General features: G+C 45.0%; 1 protein-coding gene and 1 pseudogene across 4 annotated transcripts in view; one reads left to right on the plus strand and one right to left on the minus strand.

Annotated features, from left to right (window-relative positions):
* TCP11L1 (t-complex 11 like 1) overlaps positions 1-19167 on the plus strand; it is a 34158-nt gene extending 14991 nt beyond the window's left edge. The window contains exons 3-10 of one of the 4 annotated variants that reach the window (XM_030828651.1): positions 99-231; positions 2619-2739; positions 3419-3639; positions 4465-4601; positions 7042-7238; positions 11332-11513; positions 14192-14364; positions 18080-19167. In XM_030828651.1, the coding sequence (XP_030684511.1) occupies positions 99-231; positions 2619-2739; positions 3419-3639; positions 4465-4601; positions 7042-7238; positions 11332-11513; positions 14192-14364; positions 18080-18282 (1367 nt within the window). In that variant the 3' untranslated portion in view covers positions 18283-19167. The remainder of the gene's footprint in view (positions 1-98; positions 232-2618; positions 2740-3418; positions 3640-4464; positions 4602-7041; positions 7239-11331; positions 11514-14191; positions 14365-18079) is intronic. The other 3 variants (XM_030828652.1, XM_030828653.1, XM_030828654.1) reach the window with 3 other exon arrangements.
* A 1907-nt stretch (positions 19168-21074) lies between these two features.
* LOC101177194 lies at positions 21075-22160 on the minus strand (annotated as a pseudogene).
* Positions 22161-25179: the final 3019 nt, after the last annotated feature.

The raw sequence follows: 25179 nt of genomic DNA on the forward strand, positions 1-25179 counted from the left end.
ACTGAAATTATTGTCTGGTACCAGAACCACTGTCTTCTTATTTTAATAGAAATTTGAATCCAGAGAAGCAAATCTCTTACAGTGAGTTTCTGTTACAGCTAGTCCTCCTCGCTTTGTGACAGTAGAAGAACTTCTAGAGACAGCGAGAGGTGTCACCAACATGGCTCTAGCCCATGAAATTGTAGTAAATGGAGACTTTCAGATTAAACCAGTTGAATTACCAGAAAACAGGTAAGGTGGTTGCTAAATTATCTTGCTTAGTAGAACACTGCCATTTCCCAGTTTGGGAAATATTTCCTTCAGTTGATACCAATATATTCAAACATATTTTTCCTTTTATACATTCTTGCTAAAAAATATTCCTAAACAAGGAACATCAATTCTTCAAAAATCAAATAAAAGGTCTAAAAATCTTTTGTGAAAGTCTGCCTACTCAGTAGGATCTAGCTGCCTCATCTTGTGTTTTCATTGCCTTGTTTCATTCACTTCTTTGAAACTATCACACTGCACTATAGTCGCTGGTTTCATCACAAAGGTGAAGACTGTGGGTTATTCTCTGTGTCCCTAGTGCCTGGTACTTAACCATTTTTTTATTGAATCAAAAACTATTGATTGTAAGGTGCACCTTTTAAAAATGTGCTGTCATAAGAAAGAGGAAACACTGCCCATTATAATTGTTAAAATGCCATTGATTTTAAGAAAGATCCAAGTTTCTGAGAGATTAAAATATTGGTGGGGGAAAAGTTTGTTTTAGAATCAAGGAAATATGCGTGCAAGTGCCTTTCTGTCAGCAGCTCACCAAAGTCAGGATTCTGGATGGTACCTCAGAGTCTCTTAGCCTGTCCTCATGGTTGCAGGATGAATGCTGCAGCTCCAAGCATCCCATAATACATCAGCCTTCCCGGCAAGAGCGGAAAGGTTGGGAGGACTAGGGCTCTCCTTTTGTTGGAGAGGAACGTCTTCCCCTGGAGTCATGAAACAGACATCTGCTAATATTTTGTTAATCAGAATTTAGTCACATGCTACCCTTGCTATAAGTGAGCCTGGAGAGCTTAAGTCGGGTAAAAGGGAATGAACTGCTGTGATGGGCTTATTAGATTAGTCGTGATTTATTGTCACAGGCAGAGTATATTGTTGCCCTGAAAAACACTGGGATTCTGTTAACAAAAGGAGGAGTGGCTGCTGTGCTGTCAAGTGTCTCCCATAGGAAGCTTCTAAATATGACTTCACAGAGATTTCTTATATCTGCAAAGATAGTACTTTTTTGCATTGAATAATGAAGAATTGCTTGTTTTGTGCTCAAGACAGAAAGACATTTTTATCGTTGTTGTTGTTGTTGTTTTTTGAGACGGAGTCTGGCTCTGTCGCCCAGGCTGGAGTGCAGTGGCATGATCTTGGCTCACTGCAACCTCTGCCTCCCGGGTCCAAGCGATTCTCTTGCCTCAGTCTCCTGAGTAGCTGGGATTACAGGCGTGCACCACCATGCCCAGCTAATTTTTGTATTTTTAGTAGAGACAGGGTTTCACCTTGTTGGTCAGGGTGGTCTCAAACTCCTGACCTTGTGATCCATCCGCCTCAGCCTCCCAAAGTGCCGGGACTACAGGTGTGAGCCACTGCGCCGGCCATTGTTGTTTTTTGAGATGGAATCTTGCTCAGTTGCCCAGGCTGGAGTGCAGTGGTGCAATCTCAGCCCACTGCAGCCTCCACCTCCTAGGTTCAAGCAATTCCCCTGCCTCAGCCTCCTGAGTAGCTGGGACTATAAAGCATGCGCCACCATACCCAGCTAATTTTTGTATTTTTAGTAGAGATAGTATTTCACCATGTTGGCCAGGCTGGTCTTGAATTCCTGACCTCAGGTGATCCTCCCGCCTTGGCCTCCCAAAATGCTGGGATTACAGGCATGAGCCACTACACCTGGCCAATACTGGTTTTAATGAAATGTTATGTTGTATATATAAATTGTTACAGTTTGGTACCTAGTTAAGCAGTTGTCCCATGTATCACATGGAAATATGATATTTTTAGGAAATAAAGTCCTTCAACCTACTACATACTGAATTGTTATCTTATTATTATTATTTTATTTTTTTGAGACAGAGTCTCGCTCTGTTGTCCAGGCTGGAGTGTAGTGGCACTATCTCGGCTCACTGCAACCTCTGGCCAGGCTGATCTCGAACTCCTCACCTCAGGTGATCTGCCTGCCTCGGCCTCCAAAAGTGCTGGGATTACAGGCGTAAGTCACAACGCCCAGCCTAAATTGTTATCTTAGACTACCTCATTATAAACATCTTAGGAAACTTACTAGTAACAGGGAACTAAAATTAACAGCTTTGAACTTTCCAATATTCTTATTATATGGCACTGTCATATGCTGTTTCTTGGATTAATGTTGGCTATCCAGTTAGTTGAGAGCGATTCTTTCCAATGAGATGCTTATTGCAAAAAATCACTAACTTAAAATAAAGTATGCCATCAGTTGAAGTATGCCTGGGAAATCTTTCCTTGGTCCAAATCACTGGGATTGATCTTACCCTAAACCCATAGTATTTGTGCTTTTGAAAGTGAATTGAAACTCAAATATTTTGGTTTTTGCCCCGCCTTTTTTTTCACTGCCCCAGCTTGAAGAAGAGAGTAAAGGAGATTGTACATAAAGCGTTTTGGGATTGCTTGAGTGCGCAGCTAAGTGAAGACCCCCCAGCATATGACCATGCTATCAAACTTGTAGGAGAAATCAAAGAGGTGAGGCAAAGAGTGAATTGTGATGCTTTTCTGGTGTTAGGAGTGTTTATTCAACTTCTTGTGTCACCATCAGAAGTCTTTAAAGAAATTGAAGGATCAAGAAGTTAAATTACTTGCCAGGAAGTAGATCAAGAGTGTTTTTGGCTTAATGTCCTTTTTTAAAAAAAAGTTTTAAGCAAACCATGATAACCTGAAGGCATTTAAGACAATAAAGTTATTTCACAAAATCTACGTTACTTATAAATTTTAATAGGTGTGGACACATTCCATTTATAATGGCCAAAAAGGTGACTCAGCCTTTGGGACAGAGAAAGCTTTAGGTAGAGGGACTGTTTTTGCAGTGCCTTTAGCAATAGCATCAAAGAAGAAATGTATGCATGGAAATTGTCATCTGTGGTTGACTCACAGTCTCACATTAATAAACATGCTTTTCTTTTTTCACCATTAACAGTTTTTTCTTCTATCCATTTAATTGCTACCTAGGGCTTAAATGGAAGCTTAAGTAGCTATTGTAAATGATTTGTAAACATGTTTTTCTGTGGGTTTGTTGAATAAGAAGTAAAATATGTGCAATATTACGTAGCAATTGATAAGCCCTTATTTGGATAGTTATAAATTACATATAATTAGAAATGACGTCTAAGGAATTTTGATTAAACGTAGCTGTGTTCTCTTGTAGACTCTCTTATCTTTCTTGCTGCCTGGTCATACTAGACTGAGAAACCAGATAACAGAAGTCTTGGATCTGGATCTGATAAAGCAGGAAGCAGAGAATGGGGCCCTAGACATTTCTAAGCTGGCAGAATTCATTATTGGCATGATGGGGACACTGTGTGCACCTGCTCGAGATGAGGAAGTTAAGAAACTAAAGGACATTAAGGAAATAGTGCCCCTTTTCAGGTATGGAAATATGTTAATCATACTCCGTGTAACTACAATTCAACGGCATTTTCTTTTTTTTCTTTTTTTTTTTTTTTTTTTGAGGCGGAGTCTCGCTCTGTCACCCAGGCTGGAGTGCAATGGTGTGATCTCGGCTCACTGCAACCTCCACCTCCTGGATTCAAGCAATTCTCGTGCCTCAGCCTCCTGAGTAGCTGGGATTATAGGCACGCACCACCATGCCCAGCTAATTTTTGTATTTTTAGTAGAGATGGTGTTTCACTGCGTTGGCCAGGCTGGTCTCGAACTCCTGACCTCAGGTGATTGGCCACCTTGGCCTTCCAAAGTGCTGGGATTAGAGGCGTGAGCCACTGCGCCCAGATCAGAACTATTTTCAATTTAAACTTCCTGAAGTTTTGGTACTCATGGATTAAAAAAAAACAAAAAACATTTTGTAAAATGCAGAAAAGTAAAAAGAAGACATTTACTCATAATTTTACCTCTCAGAGGCACAATCACTCTTACCATTTTGATACATAGATATATTTTTTATACATCAATTTCCTTCAACATTTTCTTTTGAAAAATTCCAAACCTACAGAAAAGTTACAAAAGCAGTACAATCAACACTCACAGGCCCTTCATGTGGATCCATCAGTTCTTATCATGTTGGCACATTTGCTATGCTGCCCAGGCTGGTCTGGAACTCCTGGGCTCAAGCAGTCCTCCCACCTTGGCCTCCCAAAGTGTCGGGATTACAGGTGTGAGCCACGCCTCTGGTCCTCTTTTCCTTTAATGCTGTGTTTACTTTACAAGTGTTTGGTTCTAAATCCTCTTTTCTTTCAGAGAAATTTTTTCTGTGTTGGACCTAATGAAAGTGGACATGGCCAACTTTGCTATCAGTAGCATCAGGCCTCATCTCATGCAGCAGTCAGTTGAGTACGAAAGGAAGAAGTTTCAAGAGATTTTGGAGAGGCAACCAAGTATGTTAAATATTTTGTGACTTTTTTTGTTGTCTGTGGTTGTTCATTTTAGCTGCCATAGCTTGTTGCATAGTATTATTTGCAGAACAAAACTAAAATTTAGTAGGAGAATAGTCTAATTTGAAGAAGGAAAAGCACAAAATGTTGGGACTACATCTAGAGTTGTTAAGCGTTGAAAAGAAAACTTAATTGACAAGCAAAAGGAATGTGAGTAGGCTATGAGAATAGAAATTAAAAACAATGAAGTCCTAAATTATAAATGGTTTTTTGATGAAATCACCAGTTTGAAGTAAAATACATTCTTGGTCTTGATTTTTGAAAACATGACAGATATCCTGTGACTGTTAATTCACTTTTCTTCTCCCTGTGTGGCATAGCAGGAAATTTAACTTTGCTTTTGTTCTGGATGCGTAAATCTTCTTGTTTCATACCCAGGAAGAGTCTCATTTTTATGAACCTCTCCAATGTCTGCAGAAAGCAGACGACTCTCAGAATCCAAAACTACGTTGTATTTCTAGGGTGCTTTTTATGGTCTCTGCATTGCTAGCTGACATTCTGGGTCAATTTCAGTCTTCAGATTCAATGTATGATGAATTCCATTTTGCCTCTAACTTTGCTGACGAGGAGATGAAAACAGCAGTCTCTGGGTTGGTTGGGTTGCCTGACCAGATTAGTTAAGTGAATGCCCCACGCAGCTGATTCATCCAGCCCCAGGCAGAGGAGTCTGAGGTGGTGCTGGGGCCGGGGGAGGTTGGGAAAGGGCAGGGTAGAGGTAGAAGTAGAAGAAGTTCGGTAATATTTACTAAGTACCAGGCTTGTGCCAAGGGCTGGATGTGCATGATCATGTGTAATCCTCACACAGTAAGCTGATGAGCCAGGGACCTTTTTTTTAACCCCATTTTACAGATGTTGGAAACAGGTTTTGGGAGATTTTTGACCAGAATGGATTGACCACAAGCTCACACTTGCACCAGTGTTGTGAAAGTACTGGGAAGAGTTTTTTTTGTTGTTGTTGTTGTTTTCTTTGAGATAGAGTCTTCCTCGCTCTGTCACCCAGGCTGGAGTGCAGTGGCACGATCTCTGCTCACTGCAACCTCTGCTAGGCAGAGTTTTGTAGCCTGAAGAGCCGTAATATTAAGGCCTGGTCCTGGAAGCTGGGGCATAGCGGAGGACTCACTGGTGGGGTGGAAGCAGCTACAGTGCCTGCATCTAGCACTTAACTCACAACAAGAAAGCCTGGGTTTCCCAAAGCTGGGGGGTTACGGAGAATGCTGTCTGCAGAAGAGAGGGTGAAGCCAGATGGCCCAGCAGTCATGACCGAGAGCTCAGGGCAAACTGAAGCTGCATCCCCCTGTCCCAGTGAAGAGCAAACCACAGCTGTGACCTTGGCCACCCACCTGGTTTTAAGGAAGTAGGAAGCCTCCACTGACAGAGCTGCAACACCCCCTGGGACCTGACAGGCGCAGTTATCAGATGATGTGTGAGATCCTCCAGCTCTCTCTGTATCCCCTCAGTGTGCCCCCTGCATTACCTAGCTTAGAAAAGCAGGGGTGCACGAGGGCTGCTGAAAGCCAGATGGGTTCCCCGACAGAGTTCACTTTCCCCCAGGTCGAAAGGAAGCCAGATTGATACAAGGTTAAGATCTAAACAAGGAAAAGGCTCATCATCAGTCTAGAGGATACTTGACATAGGGAAACTCTAGCCAGTGTCTCATCCCATCTGTCTCTAGAGCTGGAGTCGCCAGGGCTTTGGGGCCCATCTCATGCAGTGGTCAGGATGGGAGAGAAGGGAAGGAAGTTTTGTTAAATACCAGGTGGGTGGCAAGGCCTGGCTAGGTGTCATATATTTGTTATTATTATTATTTTATTATTATTATTATTATTTTAGACAGGGTCTAGCTCTGTCCCCCAGGCTGGAGTACAGTGGTGTGATCACCACTCACTGCAACTTCAACCTCTGGGACTCAAGTGATTCTCCTGCCTCAGCCTCCCAACTAGCTGGGGCTACAGGCATGTGCCACCATGCCCGGCTAATTTTTGTATCTTTTGTAGAGACAGAGCCTTGCCACATTGCCCAGGCTGGTCTCGAACTCCTGGGCTCAAGCAGTCTTCCCATCTCAGCCTCCCAAAGTGCTGGGATTACAGGCATGAGCCACCATGCCTGGCTTATTCATTATCTTGTTTAATCCTCACAACAGCCTGTGAGGTGGGTGTTGTAAATTTCCCTATATCAGGCATCTGGAACTCAGACACATTATGACTTGCCTGAGATCCCTCAGTTAGTCATTGGCACTACTATGATTTGATCCAAGTTTTATTTGATTCCAAAGTTCATACTTTCTACTTTATCACTCCGCCACGACATCGATTGTCCCTTAAGTAATTCCGAGAAGCATCCCTTCTTGGTGTCAAGGTAATGTGTGCAGCTTTGTTTTTCACAGATTCCCTGGACTTTGTCACCCAGTGGCTGGAAGAAGCCTCAGAGGACCTTATGACTCAGAAGTATAAACACGCCCTGCCAGTGGGGGGAGCGGCTGCTGGCTCTGGGGACATGCCCAGGCTGAGCCCTGTTGCTGTCCAGAATTACGCTTACCTGAAGCTTCTGAAGTGGGACCACCTCCAGAGGCCGTTCCCCGAAGTAGGTCTCCTGAGCCATCTCAAGACTCATATTTGTTTTTGTGCTGCTGAACTTTTTAAAAAGAATAGTTTGGCCAGGCACGGTGGCTCACTCCTGTAATCCCAGCACTTTGGGAGGCAGAGGCAGGCAGATTGCTTGAGGTCAGGAGTTCGAGACCTGCCTGGGCAACATGGCAAAACACCCTCTGTACTAAAAATACAAAAAATTAGCTGGGTGTGGTAGCAGGGGCCTGTAGCCCCAGCTACTTGGGAGGCTGAGGCAGAGAATTGCTTGAACCTGGGAGGTGGAGCTTGCAGTGAGCCGAGATTGCACCACTGCACTCCAGCCTGGGCGACAGAGCGAGACTCCGTCTCAAAAAATAAAAATAAATAAGTAAATAAATAAAAAATAAAAAGAATAGCTTTATTCTGATATAATTCATTTACCAGAAGATTCTCCCTTTTAAAGTGTACAACTCAGTGTTTTCTAGTGTAGTCACAGAGTTATGCATCCATTGCCACTGTTTAATTGAGAACATTTTCATCACCTCCAATAGAAACGCTGCACCCATCAGCGGTCACTGCCCTTTCCCCCTCCCTCCAACCCCTGAAGCCACAAATCTGCTTTCTGTCTCTATGGATTTGCCTATCCTGGACATCTTATTTAAATGAAATAATACACTACCAGCCTTTTGTGCCTGGCTTCTTTCACCGATGTTTTTTCATGTTGTAGCATATATAGCAGTACTTTAGTCCTCTTTTCCACTCTGTTGTTTTTTGTTGTTGTTGTGGTAAAATACATATAACATTAAAATTTACCATTTTAACCGTTTCTAGTTGTCCAGTTCAGTGGCATTAAGTGCATTCACATTGTTGTGCAACCATTGCCACCAGCCATCTCCAGAACATTTTCATTTTTCCTTCTGTGAAACTGTCTTCCCACCAAACACACCAAACAGTAATTCCCATTGCCCCTGTGCCCTGGCCCCTGGCAGCCACCATTCTACTTTGAGTCTCTATGAATTGGACTAATCCTGGTACCTCATATGAGTGGAATTATACTATCTTTGTCCTTTTGGGTCTGGCTTACTTTACTTAGCATAATGTCTTCAAGGTTCATTTATGTTGTAGTATTTGTCAGTGTTCCCTTTCTGGGTTTTTTTTAAATTTTAGAGACAGGGTCTCATTGTGTTGCTCAGGCTAGGTGGTACAATAGCTCACTGTAACTTTGAACTTCAGGGCCCAAGTGATCCTCCTGCCTCAGCCTCCTGGGTAGCTAGGACTACAAGAGTGTACCACCACACCCAGCTAATTTTTAAATGTGTTGTAGAGACAGGGGTCTCGCAATGTTACTCAGGCTGATCTTAAACTCCTGGCCTCAAGTGATCCTCCCTCCTTGGCCTCCCAGTGTTGGGATTACAGGCATGAGCTACCACGCCCAGCCCTCCTTTCTTTTTTAGGCTGAATAATATATTTTACTGTATGAATGTACCACATTTTGTTTATTCACCAGTTGACAAACATTTGGGTTGTTATTATAAATTATGCTTCTGTGAATATTCCAGTACAAGTTTTTGCATGACATATGTTTTTACCTTGGTTACATACCTAGGATTAGAATTGCTGGGTTACATACATGGTGACTCTTAAGTTTAACATTTTGAGGAACTGCCAAACTGATTTCCAAAGCAGCTGCATCATTTCACAATCCCACCAGCAATGTACGAGGCTCCAATCTGTGCTGCTGAACTTCTCTCCTGTTTCTACTCATCTTGATGGAAACCACAACAGAGGTGTGGTTGTTCACAGCTTTATCTAAAGAAACTTCTTCCCCTTCCATGCTGAACAATATTTTTTCTTTTTATGTTTTTCACAATACATACTTCTAACTGCAAGACCTCTTTAAGAAGATGACTAAGAAGGGATTCCCCCAGTGTTTCTCTAAATAGCTGTTTTGTTATGTAGACTCCCCCCCTCTTTTTGGGGGGTACGTGAGCTTCTTATCACAGCCTCAGATCCAGATCCTTCTCTAAATATCTTTCTTATAAGTTCCTTATTTTTCCTTTCAAGAAGTTGTGAGCTTAAGGTTTCGCCTCTTGCCTCTGAGTTCCCTGTTTTGTGCTGGAGGAAGCTCTAAAGAGAATGTCAAATTGGAGATGGGAAAATGTTCCCTTTGAACTATGGCATGTTCTCTTCTGGAGGGAAGTTCCCAGCTTGACATTTCTATTTAAAAATAGCTGTGGGAGACCATCCAATACCTCCCTTTTCCCCACAGCTGATCATCTTCCCCAGGCCTTAGATACCCCTGCTTCTTCATCCCATAAATATCCCTAAGCCCTCTCTATGGAGAGGGGGATGTGAGACCTGTTCTCCAGCCTCCTCACTTGGCAGTCTTATGAATAAACCCTCTCTTGTAAAAAAAAAATAAATACAAAAGAAAAGAAAAAAAACACTGTGGGGAAGATGGTGATGGTCCCTGGGGACAGCTGTCTACTCCAGGAATTGATCCTTAGCAATCTGCATCCTAAACTCACATCCTGCGGGCTGTTGGGAAGCCACAAAGCCATGTGAAGTCAGAAAACACGCCGACGATGAGGATTGGGATTGTATGTGTATCAGCAGAGGATTCTCAATCCTCAGCGTTTTTACTTCTTGGCTGTGACCCCACATTGTTCATGTCTTGATTTGGCAAATCTCAGTTTCTGACAGCAAGAAAGGTCGTTAGAGTCCATTCGATGAGCCTGTAAACTCTCAGATCAGATGCCCTTCTGTGCAGCCTTTCCCTTCTCTTTCCCTCACCCACATAGGTGGGGGCGCTGGCATGGCAGGACCCAGGACTGTCTTTAACATGGGGGAGGCAGTCATGGGAATGTGCCTGCTTTCCGGGAGGCTTTAGGTTGTTCTCTGCCGCTTCTACTCTCTGTGCTTCCTGTTTCTTTCTCTTCTTTATTTACTTGCCAGTTCTTACGAGCTTCCTTTGTGCTGGGTGCTGAGCGGGTACCAAGATGAATAAGTGTAGTCTCTGCCTGCAAGGCAGTCCTCCCTTCCATTGCTCTGGGATTTTTTTTGTTATTGTTTTAAGATGGAGTCTCACTATGTTGTCCAAGCTGCAGTGTAGTGGCTATTCATAGGCATAATCATAGTGCACTGCAGCCTCGAACTTCCGGCCTCAGCAGTCCTTCTGCCTGAGCCTCCCAGTAGCTGGGACTGCAGGCATCCACCGTCGCACCTGGCCTTCCATTGCTGTGTACAGGGTGACTGGCTGTCCTAGTTTGCTAGGGACTGAGTGAGGGTTCACAGGACTTGGGAATTTCCATTTGAAAACTGGGACAGTCCGAGACAAACTGGAAGGAGTCGATGACCCTAGGTCTGTGCCTCATTATACTTTTCTTCCTAACAATAGGTATAACTTTTATTTATCGAGTGCTGGCTCTGCCAGCCACTTTATATGTAGCATCTTTCTTCAGCTTTAAAACAGCCCTGTGATGTGGGAGTCCCCATTCTGCAGAGGCCTGACAAAGTTGGGGATGCTTGCATGAGGTCATGCTATTTTGTTTTTTTTTTTTGAGAAGGAGTTTCACTCTTGTTGCCCAGGCTGAAGTACAAAGGTGCAATCTCAGCTCACTGCAACGTCTGCTTCCTGGGTTCAAGAGATTCTCCTGCCTCATCCCCCCGAGTAGCTGGGATTATAGGCATGCGCACCACGCCCGGCTAGTTTTGTATTTTTAGTAGAGATGGGGTTTCACCATGTTGGTCAGGCTGGTCTTGAACTCCTGACCTCAGGTGATCTGCCTGCCTTGGCCTCCCAAAGTTCTGGGATTACAGGCGTGAGCCCACCGCGGCCAACCGGGGAGGTCATGCTATTAAGCACGGAACCTGGCTTTACACCCAGGCCTGTCTGTGTTCTTAGTGAGGGCACTATACTGCATCCTTGCTCAGAAGGAATGGCTGTGAGGTAGAGGGGTTATTTCACACCGGACTCCCTGAAAGCTCTGACACACTAGCGCAAACCCTGAGGGAAGCTGCAGAGGCAGGTGTGGGGGCTGTGGCGCTCCCGCCCTCTGCTGGCCAGCCTGGACCTGCAGCTCAGCGATGGTCTCTTCTATTCATTACAGACAGTTTTAATGGACCAGTCTCGCTTCCATGAGCTCCAGTTGCAGCTGGAACAACTGACCATCCTGGGGGCTGTGTTGCTGGTCACCTTCAGCATGGCAGCCCCAGGAATTTCCAGCCAGGCCGACTTTGCTGAGAAACTCAAGATGATTGTGAAGATTTTGCTAACAGATATGCACCTGCCGTAAGTGGAACTTTCATGCATGGATGGGAGGCAGTGGATGTCAGAGAGCCAACTGGAGTCTCCCAGAGGGGTCTCCCACTGTAAAGCAGAACCCAGGGCCACTCTCCAGGAACTGAGAAGAAACCTTGCTGTCTCAGTTGGTTCACTTGGCGAAGACCCCAGCAGAGTTTATTCAGGGTCATAGGGTCAAAGTTAGAATCTGCTGCAGGGTTAGCAAAGCTCTAGGATAGTGGCTTTAAAATGTGTGTGACTAGCTGAGTAGCCTGTCGGGCCTTAGAGGCCACACCGAGGAGTTGGGTTATTGTCCTAAGAGCAGTAGGGAGCCATTGAAGGGTTTGAAGCAAGAGGGGGAACGTAATTAGATTTATGCCCTTAAGTTTAAATTTTGGCATGGGGCACATAGTAGATAGGAGGGAGCATTTAGGAGGTGAGAGAAGAGGTGGCTCAGGCTGGGGGGTAAGCCATGGGCAGGGTGGGGAGCGCTGGTTTCAATGGTTGCTTGCCTTGAGGAATTGGAGATCCTGGGCTTAGAGGTCCCGCGGCCCTCCATTCCCTGTTAGCATGCTGCTCCCGGGGCCTGGCTCGATGTTGAGTGCCATCAACTCATTTATTCTCCCTACGCAGGGAGCAGAATGCTGTCTGACCCCCTCCTTCTTTAATGGGGTTGTCTTTGTCTCCTGACCTCCAAGGTTCTTGTGTTTGATGTTTGTTGAGTGCTTTATTCCTCTCCCAAAGCCATTCAAATGTATTAAACTTTTACTGGAGCTTATGAAGAAATTGAAACCCAGAGACATTAATTGGGACAAAAATGTTTGTGACTAGGACCCGCAGTAAGAAATTCATTTTCCGTTGTGACCTAGTACACACTTAACACACACGTAACAGAAACGAAAACCTCTCAAAATGGAACTGCTGACCCTAACTGTGTTTAATGCAGCCTGATACTTTCTACTCTATTCTTATTCCATTAAAAAAAAATACTGGTTGCTACCCACTGAATTGCTTTCATAACCAACTAACAGTGAAAAGCAGACCCCTAGAGGAAGGTCATGAGAGAAACCAGCTATATTCCTGCAGAGCTGCATGTATGTGGTTGAAGTGTTTTGCCCTTGCATGTTCCCTGTAGGCGTTCTGTGCCAAGTGTAATGCATCATTTTCTTACCCAGCACGAGTCCGCATCTGCACGCTTGCAGGCTTCAGTGACCGCTCCTACCGTGGAGTCATGTTGGGTGACTTCTGTGGTTTCCAGCCTATAGAATATCTTTGAGTAGTTCTAAGTAAATGCTCTATCTGACAAGGTCCAATTCAGAGACTTCTTCAAGGGAAGTACCCACTAAACATTCTCATCCTTACAAAATGGAGGAATTTTACTGCTGAATTTTCACAAAGCATGGGTGTGTTCAGTGCAGTGTGAGACGTGTCCGTAAGTTGTGACTCGGGGCTCAACAGTTTTGACAGTCAAACTAGTTTGCTGAGAGGCCAGGAAACTGTTTGCTCAGCTGAGGGCCTAGCCTGAGGCCTTTGCACAGGTGCAGCTCTGGGCTGTCACCTAGGTCCCCTGCCTGGAGAACTACTCTGTCAAAGCTCCCGCTGAGGGTCAGCGCTTTCTTGGGAGCCCAGCCTTGCACTCGCATAGCCTCCCTGGCCCTGCAGGGGTGGGCACAGAGCTGGTGCCAACGGTGAGTGCCAGGGCTTTCTCCCATGCCCCCGAGTAATTCTACATACAAAGGATCTAGACCCAGAACAGAGGCAGCTACCTTCTCACAGCATCCCTGCCAGCATGGGGGCTCCCCACAGGCACCCTGGGAGAGCCTGGGGGACCCAGGGTATCCAGGTGCTCTTTTTTTTTAACTTTAGGATTTCACTTTTCGTTATTCTTTTATTTTTAAAAAATTTTTAATTTTTAAATTTTTTTTATTTTTTTGAGATGGAGTTTCACTCTTGTTGCCCGGGCTGGAGTGCAATGACGCGATCTTGGCTCACTGCAACCTCCACTTCCTGGGTTCAAGTGATTCTCCTACCACAGTCTCCCCAGTAGCTGGGATTACAGGCACCTGCCACAATGCCCAGCTAATCTTTTTGTATTTTTAGTAGAGATGGGGTTTCATCATGTTGGCCAGGCTGGTCTTGAACTCCTGACCTCGAACTCCTGATCCATCTGCCTTGGCCTCCCAAAGTTCTGGGATTATAGGCGTGAGCCACCGAGCCCAGCCTCTTTATTCTTTTAAAATTTAGTTAATACATGTGCATGTTTCAAAAATCAAAAGGTACAAAAGGGCGTCCAATGAAGAGTTTCTCTCTCCCTCTTGTCCCACAGCTACCAAATGCCTGCTTTCTTGTGTATTCCTCCAGAGGTATATCGAGATATTCTGAGGTCATTCCAGGCTGATTTTATCACACAGAGGCTAGCAGGAAGTGGTGCTTTGGGTCGTTGGTCCTGGTATACTCTAAGCCCCTGCCCTTCCCACTGTCCTTTCTAGCAGAGGGAGAGAAAGAAAGTCCCCCTGGTCAGGTATGCACAGCCTGAGAGGTAAGGTGGCAGGGAAAAGAGTCTCAAATTGTCCTGTGAACACACAAATCCAGTTATTGGTGCTGTCATTCTCACCCGGGTGTGGGCGGTTGGAGCCGGTTACAGGTGTATTTTACTTATAGGCCCTTTCTCCCCTCCTCTGCCCCAGCTCCTTCCATCTGAAGGACGTCCTCACTACCATCGGGGAGAAGGTGTGCCTGGAGGTGAGCAGCTGCCTCTCCCTGTGTGGGTCCTCCCCCTTCACCACGGACAAGGAGACCGTGCTCAAGGGCCAGATCCAGGCCGTGGCCAGCCCCGATGACCCCATTCGTAGGATCATGGGTATGTTTGGGGAAGGCAGGCAGCAGGGATGGTCCCTCTGAGGGGCTGGAGGACAGGTCCCTCTGAAGAAAGCTGAGGGCTTAGCTGGAGTTAACGTGCTGATGGGTGAGGAGATGGTGTAATGAAGCACCACAGAGAGACCAGGGCCACCCAACAGACGGGCACAGGACCAGGCAGCCATCATTGTTCTAAGGGCTGCGACCTTGGAATCACTCTCCTGGGTTCACAAGCGGTGTCCCAGGGCTTCCGTGCAGCTTGGGCGTGTAACTTGACACTTGAGTTTCCTCATCTCTAAAGCGGGAATAAGGGCAGCAACCTTACAGGGTCGCTGCAGGGACTCACTGGGATGAGAAGGTGAAGCGCTTTCTGTAGTGCCTGGCAGCACATAGTAAGTGCTCAGTAAATAGGAGCTGTTACCAAAAGAGCTGAATAGTAAAATGAAGATGTTATTTAAAAATACTATTAAAATATTATTAAATATTAGTATGTAATACTATTAACATATCAAATATAATAAAACTTAAAATGGTAATATTAAGATATTGCTATTTAAAATTTATAATAAACTTGAAGTATTAAAATATTTTAATGCATATTCTATAAAATATTTAAAATATTCTACATTAGCTATTAGTTATCACAGCATGGCTTTATGAAAAATTCTGTTAATTAGCTTGATTTAATCATTTCGTAGTATATACATATATTTAAAACATCATGCTGTATACTGTGAATACATAGTTTTGTTTGTTTGTTTTTGAGACAGGATCTCACTCTGTCTTCCAGACTGGAGTGCAGTGGTGCGATCTCGGCTCACTGCACTCCACCTTTGCACTCCACCTCCCAGGCTCAAGCAGTCCTCCCACCTCAGACTCCCAAGTAGCTGGGACTACAGGCATGCACCACCACACCCAGCTAATTTTTTGTATATTTTGTAAAGACGGGGTTTTGCCATGTTGGCCAGGCTGGTCTCAAATTCCTGGACTCAAGTGATCCACCTGCCTCAGCCTCCCAAAGTGCTGGGGTTAACCGGCACAAACCACTGCACTCAGCCAAAATTTATTCTCACAACCTTGGTAGGGAAGCAGGAAAGTGCCTGTAAGTAGACCTGTGGCCAGCAAGTTGCTACTCATCCTGCTGCCTGGGTTGTTTTGTAATAGCCAGTTATCGACAGATTGAAAACCAGCCCTTAAGGGGAGGATCACTTAGAACCAGGAGTTCGAGACTATCCGGGCAGCATAGTGAGACCCCATCTCTACAAAAAATTAAAAAATAAAATCAGCCAGGTTAGTGACATGCGTCTGTAGTCCTTGCTACTCGGGAGGCTGAGGCAGGAGGATCACTTGAGCCCAGGAGTTTGAGGCTGCAGTGAGCTACAGTTTCACCACTGTACTCTAGCCTGGGTGACAGAGCAAGACCCTGTTTCTAAAAGAAAGAAAGAAAGAAAAGAAAAACCAGTCTTTGGGTAGGAACAATACAAAGATTTCTACTTCGGTGAGGCTGCCAGCCCTGGGAACCTTAGAGAACCAAACCAACTTAAGAATAAGGGTGCTGAGCACAGTGGCTCATGCCTATAATCCCAGCACTTTGGGAGGCCAAGCCGGGCAGATCACCTGAGATTGGGAGTTTGAGACCAGCCTGACCAACATGTAGAAACTCTGCCTTTACTAAAAATACAAAATTAGCCAGGCATGGTGGTGCATGCCTATAATCCTAGCTACTTGGGAGGCTGAGGCAGGAGAATCACTTGAACCTGAGAGGTGGAGATTGCGGTGAGCCGAGATTGCGCCATTGCACTCCAGCCTGGGCAACAAGAGCGAAAGTCTGTCTCAAAAAAAAAAAAAAAAAAAAAGAGAATAAGGGTGATAGGGCCAGGTGTGATGACTCATGCCTGTAATCCCAGCATTTGGGAGGCCAAGATGGGCAGATTACCTGAGGTCAGGAGTTTGAGACCAGCCTGGCCAACGTGGTGAAACCCCATCTCTACGAAAAATACAAAAATTTCCTGGGCATGGTGGCGTGTGCCTGTAATCCCAGCTACTTGAAAGGCTGAGGCAGGAGAATCACTTGAACCCGGGAGGCGGGGGTTGCAGTGAGCCGAGATCGCGCCATTGCACTCCAGCCTGGGAGACAAGAGGGAAACTCCATCTCAAAAACGAAGAAAAAAAAAAGAAGAAAGGTGATAGAGCCGGGTGCAGTGGCTCACGCCTGTAGTTCCAGCACTTTGGGAGGCCGGGGCGGACGGATCACTTGAGGTCAGGATTTCAAGACCAGCCTGGGCAACATGGTGAAACCCCGCCTCTACTAATAATACAAAAATTAGCTGGGCATGGTGGCATGCACCTGTAATCCCAGCTACTCTGGAGGCAGAGGGAGAAGAATCGCTTGAACTCGGGAGGTGGAGGTTGTAGTGAGCTGAGATTGTGCCACTGCACTGCAGCCTGGGCGACAGAGTGAAACTGTGTCTCGAAAGAAAAAAAGAGTAAAGGTGATAGGCCCTGTCCTGTCAGCAGTTTCTGTCTGTGTTGTGAGGCTCAGGAGGGTATAAGTTATTTGCACCTGAGAGGATTCCCCAGGCAGGAGGCAAGGCATGTAGTTTGAAAAAATCTATGCCATATAAATGTCTCTATTGTTTTTGTGATAAAATCTGCAAGAAGTATGGCTTGATCAAATCTTTTTTCATGAGGATACACAAGAGTACAAAAGCATTGTGAAGGGGAATGGACTAGAAAAGCATCAACCTAAATTATTCCTCCAAGTAGGACAAGTTTACAAATGCCCACGACTTCCATGCAGGCATCAGAGAAGGAAGCACGAGCTGCTTTCATGGAGGCTTAGTAAGAAAAAAGTCTTTTTTGAACCTGTAATTCTTGCTTTATTCTTCCACCTTTTTATGTGATCGTCAACGATGGCTAACATTGGTCTCAGGATGTGTGATCGTCAACGATGGCTAACATTGGTCTCAGGATGTGTGATCGTCAACGATGGCTAACATTGGTCTCAGGATGTGTGATCGTCAACGATGGCTAAAATTGGTCTCAGGATGTGTTGCTCCTCTGAAGGCAGAGCATGTCTCCAGTCTTCCTTTACTCACTCATGCATTCATTCGTTTTTTTTGTTTTGTTTTGTTTTTTGAGACAGAGTCTGGCTCTGTCGCCCAGGCTGGGGTGCAATGGCATGATCTCAGCTCACTGTAACCTCCACCTCCTGGGTTCAAGTGATTCTCGTGCCTCAGGCTCCCGAGTAGCTGGGACAACAGGTGCGCGCCACCACACCTGGCTAATTTTTGTATTTTTAGTAGAGACAAGGCTTCACCACGTTGGCCAGGCTGGTCTCGAACTCTTGACCTCAGGTGACCCGCCCACCTCAGCCTCCCAAAGTGGCCACTCATGCATTCATTCTTGCATTCCGAGCGTGTTTGAGCTTCTCCTGGGAGCTGGGTGTCATGCCAGGCATTGTGCTGAGTGCTGAGGAGACATGATGAACAGAATGAGCGTGGCTCCTGCCTTCATGAAACTAACCATCCAGAGGGGAGAGGAAACATTATAAATGGGATGAATGTGCAGAAGTGCAAGGTGCTGTGGGTATCTGATCTGGGAGTATTGATGGGGGACAACTTCCCCTAAGAGGTGATGGTTAAGCTGAGAACTGAGGCACAGTCAGGTTTGTAAGGTGAAGGACAAGAAACAACTGACCACTTTCTTTTTTGTCACAGAATCTCGAATCCTGACCTTCTTAGAAACCTACCTTGCCTCGGGTCATCAGAAGCCATTGCCCACAGTCCCTGGGGGACTCAGTCCAGTTCAGAGAGAGCTGGAGGAAGTTGCTATTAAATTTGCTCGCCTGGTCAACTATAACAAGATGGTCTTCTGTCCCTACTACGATGCAATCCTCAGTAAGATCCTTGTCCGATCCTAACGTGTATGCACCCTACAGCAGCAGTATTACTCACTAGCCACAGAATACCTGCTCTCAACTCTAATGTTGCATTGGAAAATGGCTATATAGTACGTGTCTATTTAATAGCACCGATTCCAAAGGGAAGAATATTGTGTATCACTGTTGAAAAGACTTGTTGAAAAATCCACTGAATTCTATTTTGAGAGATTGTATTTATGAGTGCAAGTTTACAGATCAAAGAAGCATTTTGTTCTCGAGTTTTACAGGTAACACTCAGCTGTGTCTCCACTCCTCCCCCATCATGTCCTTCCAAGGAGGCTGGGACCTCTCTCTTCTGCAGTCTGGGTAGTTCTTTCAGATGCCCCATGCTGAGTTGACAGCCATCCAAGCGCAAAAGAGACCAAGCCATGGCCTCACCTCCTGCCCTCCCTCAGACAGCCTTGTCCCTCACCCCTCCCTTCCGATATTTTTGTTAGAAGGGCTATATAACGTCTTATTGCCATTTTCTCCCCCTATTTATTGCTTCCTCCCTGCCTGGCCTAGCCAGGGCTCCCAAGCCCTTTTTTCTAGAGGAGAGTTATTTGTCTCTCTCTTTTTTTTTTACCTTCTTTTTTATATTCAAACATTCTTTCTTTTAACCTTCCCCCAAAGATACAGTTATTGGACTTTAAAAAGCTTGTTCTTTTATACAAAATTACTCCTGCATCTGGGTGAGCAGTTATGACTTATGAGATCTAGTGAAAGGAAAGTCTTTGACTTTCAAGCCTGGAAAGTCAAGGAGGAAATGTTTTGAAAAATATTTTACTGTAATGTGAACGAAGAGAAATGTCTGGAATTCTTACTGAAAAATTGACTCTGAGACAATACACAGATGTGTTGATTGAGTTAAATTCTGGAATTAGATTTAACTGTTTTCAGATAAAATAGCTTGAGTTCATGAATCTCCTAGATAAGGAAGTCATAGGAAATCCCTGGTCTTTGAGCATTATTTTTCGAGGAACTTCAGTGACCAGAATTCCTGACATGTCCTCTGAGTGTGAGTGATTTGGGTCTCATAGACAATCTGTTCTGTTTTATTTGTTGTTGTTGTTTAAAGTGTGCACGTGTATGTCTGCATTTTAGACAGGGACTTTATATTAGAAGCAGAGCCATGAAGTTGGAATGACCAACTGCCACAACAGCAAGGGGTAAGACTATATTACTGTACGAGTAATGCAGTAATATCAGCACCTAAAGCCTTCTGAACAGGAAGCTAAGAGAAACTTAGAAGCTGGCCGGGCGTGGTGGTTCACCCCATAATCCCAGCACTTTGGGAGGCCGAGGCAGGCAGATCACCTGAGGTCAGGAGTTTGTGACCAGCCTGGGCAACATGGTGAAACCCCATCTCTACTAAAAATACAAAAATTAACTGGGTGTGGTGGCAGGCACCTGTAATCCCAGCTACTTGGGAGGCTGAGGCAGGAGAATCGCTTGAACCCGGGAGGCAGAGGCTGCAGTGAGCTGAGATAGTACCACTGCACTCCAGCCTGGGCAACAGAGTGAGACTCTGTCTCAAAAAAAAAAAAAAAAAAAAAGAAAAGAAAGGAAACTTGGAAGCCATTTCAGAAAGACTCCAGGAAGGCCAGCAGCCACTCCTGCACAACCAGGGGGAGGGGCTACATTTTACTGCAAGCAGCTGTTTTCTCTGATCCTTCTTTGTAAGGAAATGCAGTGATTTTGTGTTTTCAAGGAAGACTTGAAGAAGCAGTGGGTAGGTATTCCAATAGGACTGATGGGGAGGAAAGCAGATACTCCATGAGAAGGATATCAGACCCAGTAGAGTCAGAATACATTCTGCTTTCAGGATTTTTGAGATTGCTGATGGTCCCAGGGTTTATACAAGGACTTGGATCTAGCTATAGAAACTCAGGTAGAAATTACATGTATGCACATCAGCACTGATGTTGGTGCTAATCTATAATGATGTGATAAATTAAAAAAAAAAAACAAAAAACAGGGCTGGGCGTGGTGGCTTACACTATAATCCCAGTACTTTGGGATGCCAAGGCGGGAGGATCATCTGAACCCAGGATTTCATGTCCAGCCTGGGCAACATAGTGAGATCACGTCTCTACAAAAAATACAAAAAAAATTTGCCTGTCATGATGGCACACAGTTGTACTCCCAGCTACAAGCTGAGGCTGAGGAAAAGGATCACTTGCACCCAGGAGTTCGAGGCTACAGTGAACTATGATCGTGCCACTGTGCTCTAGCCTGAGTGACAGAGCCAGACCCTGTTTCTCCTCAACAAAAAAAGTAGAGCCAGATGTATCTTTTTGGGTCCCAGGCAGGAGACTGGAGAATCTGGGTCACTGTAATCTGGCAGATTGGCTGCATTTTGTGAGGGTACTTTTATTCATATTTATTTATTTTTGTTTGTTTGAATGTATTATTTTTTTTAATAGAAACCACATCACTTCATTTGTTACAGCGAATAATTCAAGAGGGCCCCAGAAAGCTTTTTCATCCACAGAATTACAGAAAGGATAAGCACCCTCACCACCCAAGCCTTTGGTTTTTTTGTTTTTTTTTTTTCAAGACGGAGTCTTGCTCTTTCACCCAGGCTGGAGTGCGGTAGCGTGATCTCAGCTTGCTGCAACCTCCATCTCCCGGGTTCAAGCGATTCTCCTGCGTCAGCCCCCTGAATAGCTGGGATTACAGGCACACGCCACCATGCCCATCTAATTTTTGTATTCTTAGTAGAGACGGGGTTTCACCATGTTGGCCAGGCTGGTCTCGAACTCTTGACCTCGTGATCCATCTGCCTCGGGCCTCCCAGAGTGCTGTGATTACAGTGGTGAGCCACTGCACCCGGCCTGTCTTTAAGTTTTATACTAGTTAGGAGGCTAGTCTATCAGATTGTCCCTAATTTAGCTGAGGAACCTGGACAAGTCTTCCTTGATTTCAGCTTCATCCCAAGGCCCGTGAATGTTTTCTTTAAAAAGCTGCAGGTGAATGAGGTAAAATGGACAGAGACATGAGATAGAAATCAACAGAAGGGCAAACAGTACGGCTCCCACAGCACTAATAGGCAGTAGGCCTTCCGAGGCCAAAAAGACAAAAAGCAGTGTGACCACCACCTAGCCCTTGGGAGTCCATGCCTTTAGTTTCTTCTGTAGCATGAGCCATAGGACAAAAATCTGGATGGCAAGTGTTACCATGATGAAGACATGCAGGGACTGGGGAAGGCGGAAGCCAAGCATCCACAAGCAAAGATGGCCATGTTCAAGGATAGTGTGCTGGATACAGTGGGTACAAAGGCATCATTGGCACCATAGTTAAAAAAGATGAGGGTGGCCTACCAGCATGAAGACTGACATGGCATAGATGGTGTCAGTGCTGACAGACTCTGTCAGGGTCTTAGCACTGGTGAAAAGCCGTAAGTGAAAGTAATGAAGACTAGGGCGCTCTTCAGGTCAGCCCACTGGGTCCACCCACTCTTCTGCCCTTCACCTCCATCAGTGAGATCAAACAAAACATACCCAATCAGTGAAGAAGCCAGGCCAGTCTCAAAAAGCCAATGGGGGGTCAGAAGACCCTCATCCATATACCACCAGATAACCAGAAAAACACAAACACTGCACAGCTGCAGGATCACCACACTGGACTCAAACACCGTAGCCCAATATTGGTGTTTCTAAGCATGGATGTTTTTCCAGAGCTCTTCTAGGAACCGCCGGTCCACATAGTTATCAGGAAAGGGCTGTTGCTCATACAAGACCCTCTGCCACTTTACCTCCTTGGCGTTAGTTACAGGTTGGGTACACATTATCCTTTCATTCAAACTCAGGCCAGTTTAATCATCCCTCTCACAGAGATCCATGTGGTTCTTGTTGATGACATTTTGAAATGAGACCTCCCTGGAAATTCCATGCCTTGGTTGATATTCTACCAACCTTTCCTTGTTTTCAAAGGCAGCAATCCAGGCCAGGCCTACAATAGATGAGTTTGTCTCTGAGGCAGGATATAATACAGCCAAGTTCCTGTCTGAGAGTTCCTGGGGATGCGTGGCTGGGGGATGGCGGTTGCCTGCCTTTTTCCTTGTAAGAGTATTTTTTTTTTTTTTTGAGATGGAGTCTCTCTCTGTCGCCCAGGCTGGAGTACAGTGGCGCAATCTCGGCTCACTGCAACCTCTGCCTCCCAGGTTCACACCATTCTCCTGCCTCAGCCTCCCAAGTAGCTGGGACTACAGGCGCCTGCCACCATGCCTGGCTAATTTTTTTGTATTTTTAATAGAGACGGGGTTTCACCGTGTTAGCCAGGATGGTCTCAATCTCCTGACCTCGTGATCCACCCGCCTTGGCCTCCCAAAGTGCTGGGATTGCAGGTGTGAGCCACTGCGCCCTGCCGTGAGGGTACTTTTAAAGAAGATAACATCTTCCATGGTGTATTCAATGAGGTCATGTCTGGAATTGGTCCCTTGAGGTGGAGGCTGCTCTGTGGCCACTGTGCCTGGCGGTTGTATGATCCTGGGTTCCTGGGCTGAGAAGCCTCAGCCTCAGAGTGTTTGGGGCCTTTTCCTCCGGCTCTAAGGCTGAAGGAGAGGAGCTTACCCCCAACTGCACAGCGCTGATCACCACTTCCTGTAGTCACTCTTCCTAAATCTCAAAAACTCTTCTTTTGTAAGAGTAGATTCTTACAAGATGTTTTTCCCCTCCTGAGTTCTTAAATTGCCGGAGTTCCATTTGGACAGTTTGAAATCTTGATGCATGAATAACTGGCTTCACAGACTCTCTTGGCCCCCCACTACCTCGGTGTCCACTGGTGGAGTTCTGCAACTGGCAAAAGTCAAGAATGAAGGAAGCAAACTTCAGAACCACAATATTCATATTGAATCATTTTGTTGTTGCTCTATGAAGATAAGCTAATTTTCTTCCTGGAATCTCATGGGATTATTACTAAGGGCCAGGGAGATTCACTTCGTTCATTTAGTCACTCAGGAAGCATTGCTAAGCATCCCCCTGTACCTTCCCCTACAGCTCTCCTTCCAAAACGAAACATCCTTTGGAGTGTGTTGTCCTCCAGAATCGAATGGATTCTATATGCTGCATTCAGTAACAGGTTGTGGAGACAAGTGTCTTTTCCTGAAATTGCTAAGTGTATTTGGCAGTACTTTACTACTTGTGGATAGAACTGAGAGTGAGGTCAGTATCACCAAGCCTCTTGGATTTCTTCAGTAGTCTCATGGATGAGTGAATGTTTAGAGTAAGTGCTACTTTGTTGACTCTTGGTTGGGTGGATGGATTCTCGGTCCCGGTGTTTTTAAAAATCTCATTCTGGCCGGGCGCGGTGGCTCACGCCTGTAATCCCAGCACTTTGGGAGGCTAAGGCGGGCGGATCACCTGAGGTCAGGAGTTTGAAACCAGCCTGACCAACATGGCAAAACCCGTCTCTATTAAAAATACAAAAATTAGCCGGGTGTGGTGGCACATGCCTGTAATCCCAGCTACTCGGGAGGCTGAGGCAGGAGAATCACTTGAACCCTGGAGGTGGAGGTTGCAGTGAGCCGAGATCGCGCCATTGCACTCCAGCCTGGGTGACAGAGCGAGACTCTGTCTCAAAAAAAAAAAAAAAAAAAAAAAAAAACTCATTCCGTCTAAAGCAAGCTACAAAATATGATTATTTATGTCACGATATGACCCAGCCATAAATGTACTTCAGGTAAGAAGCACACTGACATGATATCTTACTGATCAAATGCAGTCGGTAGGTATGTATGAACTTTTTTCTCTGTGAAGAAAAGCTATTAAGAAGTTTGACTTAATAGGCCTATAGTATGCACATACTGGCCAAGATTCTAAATGGATTATTCAGCAGTTCTGTTTTTGTGGAGGTGCTTATTCTCATTTCTCCAAAGCCTTAAGATTCCTGGGAATAGAGGAAATGTTGCTGCCACCAACTTTGCTGGTGAATTTCAAAGAGAATATAGGTGTTTGCTGTTTGATTTCCAGTGACCTTTTGGCGAGCTCTGATTTATATGTAGAACATTTGTGTTTCTTTTCATTTTGAGACCAGGTGGTAGAGTGGAAAGACTGGGAGCTGTCAGGAAACCAAGGCTTGGATCTCCACTCTGTTATGTACCAGCTGGGGCAAATAGGGCCCATTCCCAACTCCTTTAAAATGAAAGGACTAGACTTGGTCTTTAAGCTCCCTTCCGATTCTAACATTTGGTGGTAGCAGGATTGTGCACAAAGCTCCTGATTTAGAGAAAGATCTGGGTTTTAGTCTTTTTTCCTCTATCGCCGCCTTACCAGTTGTACAGCATTGGGCCAGCCATTCTCCCCAAGGCCTCGGTATTTTCATTGTTAAATGGGAACACTCCTAATTCACACTGTTGCTATGAGGATTACATTTGGTAATGAATGATAGAATGCTTTGTACATGGAAAAGGACTATACCTTGCTTTTTTAACTACAAAGGCGAACACATAACCCTCTACCTGTGGATGCACATTTGCTATGGTGTTACGTTCCACTGGTAGCGCCCAACCTCCCTTCATTCAAGCACATTTTACAGGCCTACAGGGAAGGTTTTCTTCCTGTCCTCTCCTAAGACTTGTTTACGTTCATCATCTCTTCTATACTAGAGCTGCAGTCTTACATTTGCTTACTTTCTGACATCCACCCCCACCTCAGTGATTTCTCCCCATCTCCACCTCTATATTATTTGAACTAAATTCATGAATGAACAAATGAGTGGATGAATGAATGATAATGGATAATGGGCTATGAAGTCATATTTAAAGGCACTATCTCATTTAAAAACAATCTAAATAAATAACTACAATGATATTTGCAAGTGTGTATTTATATTGGATTTTGCATTATATAATTATTTTAATGGAATGCCTTTTTAGTCATAGTAATCAAAGCAACT

This window comes from Nomascus leucogenys, chromosome 15 (genome assembly GCF_006542625.1).
Source record: "Nomascus leucogenys isolate Asia chromosome 15, Asia_NLE_v1, whole genome shotgun sequence".
NCBI classification, from domain to species: domain Eukaryota; kingdom Metazoa; phylum Chordata; class Mammalia; order Primates; family Hylobatidae; genus Nomascus; species Nomascus leucogenys.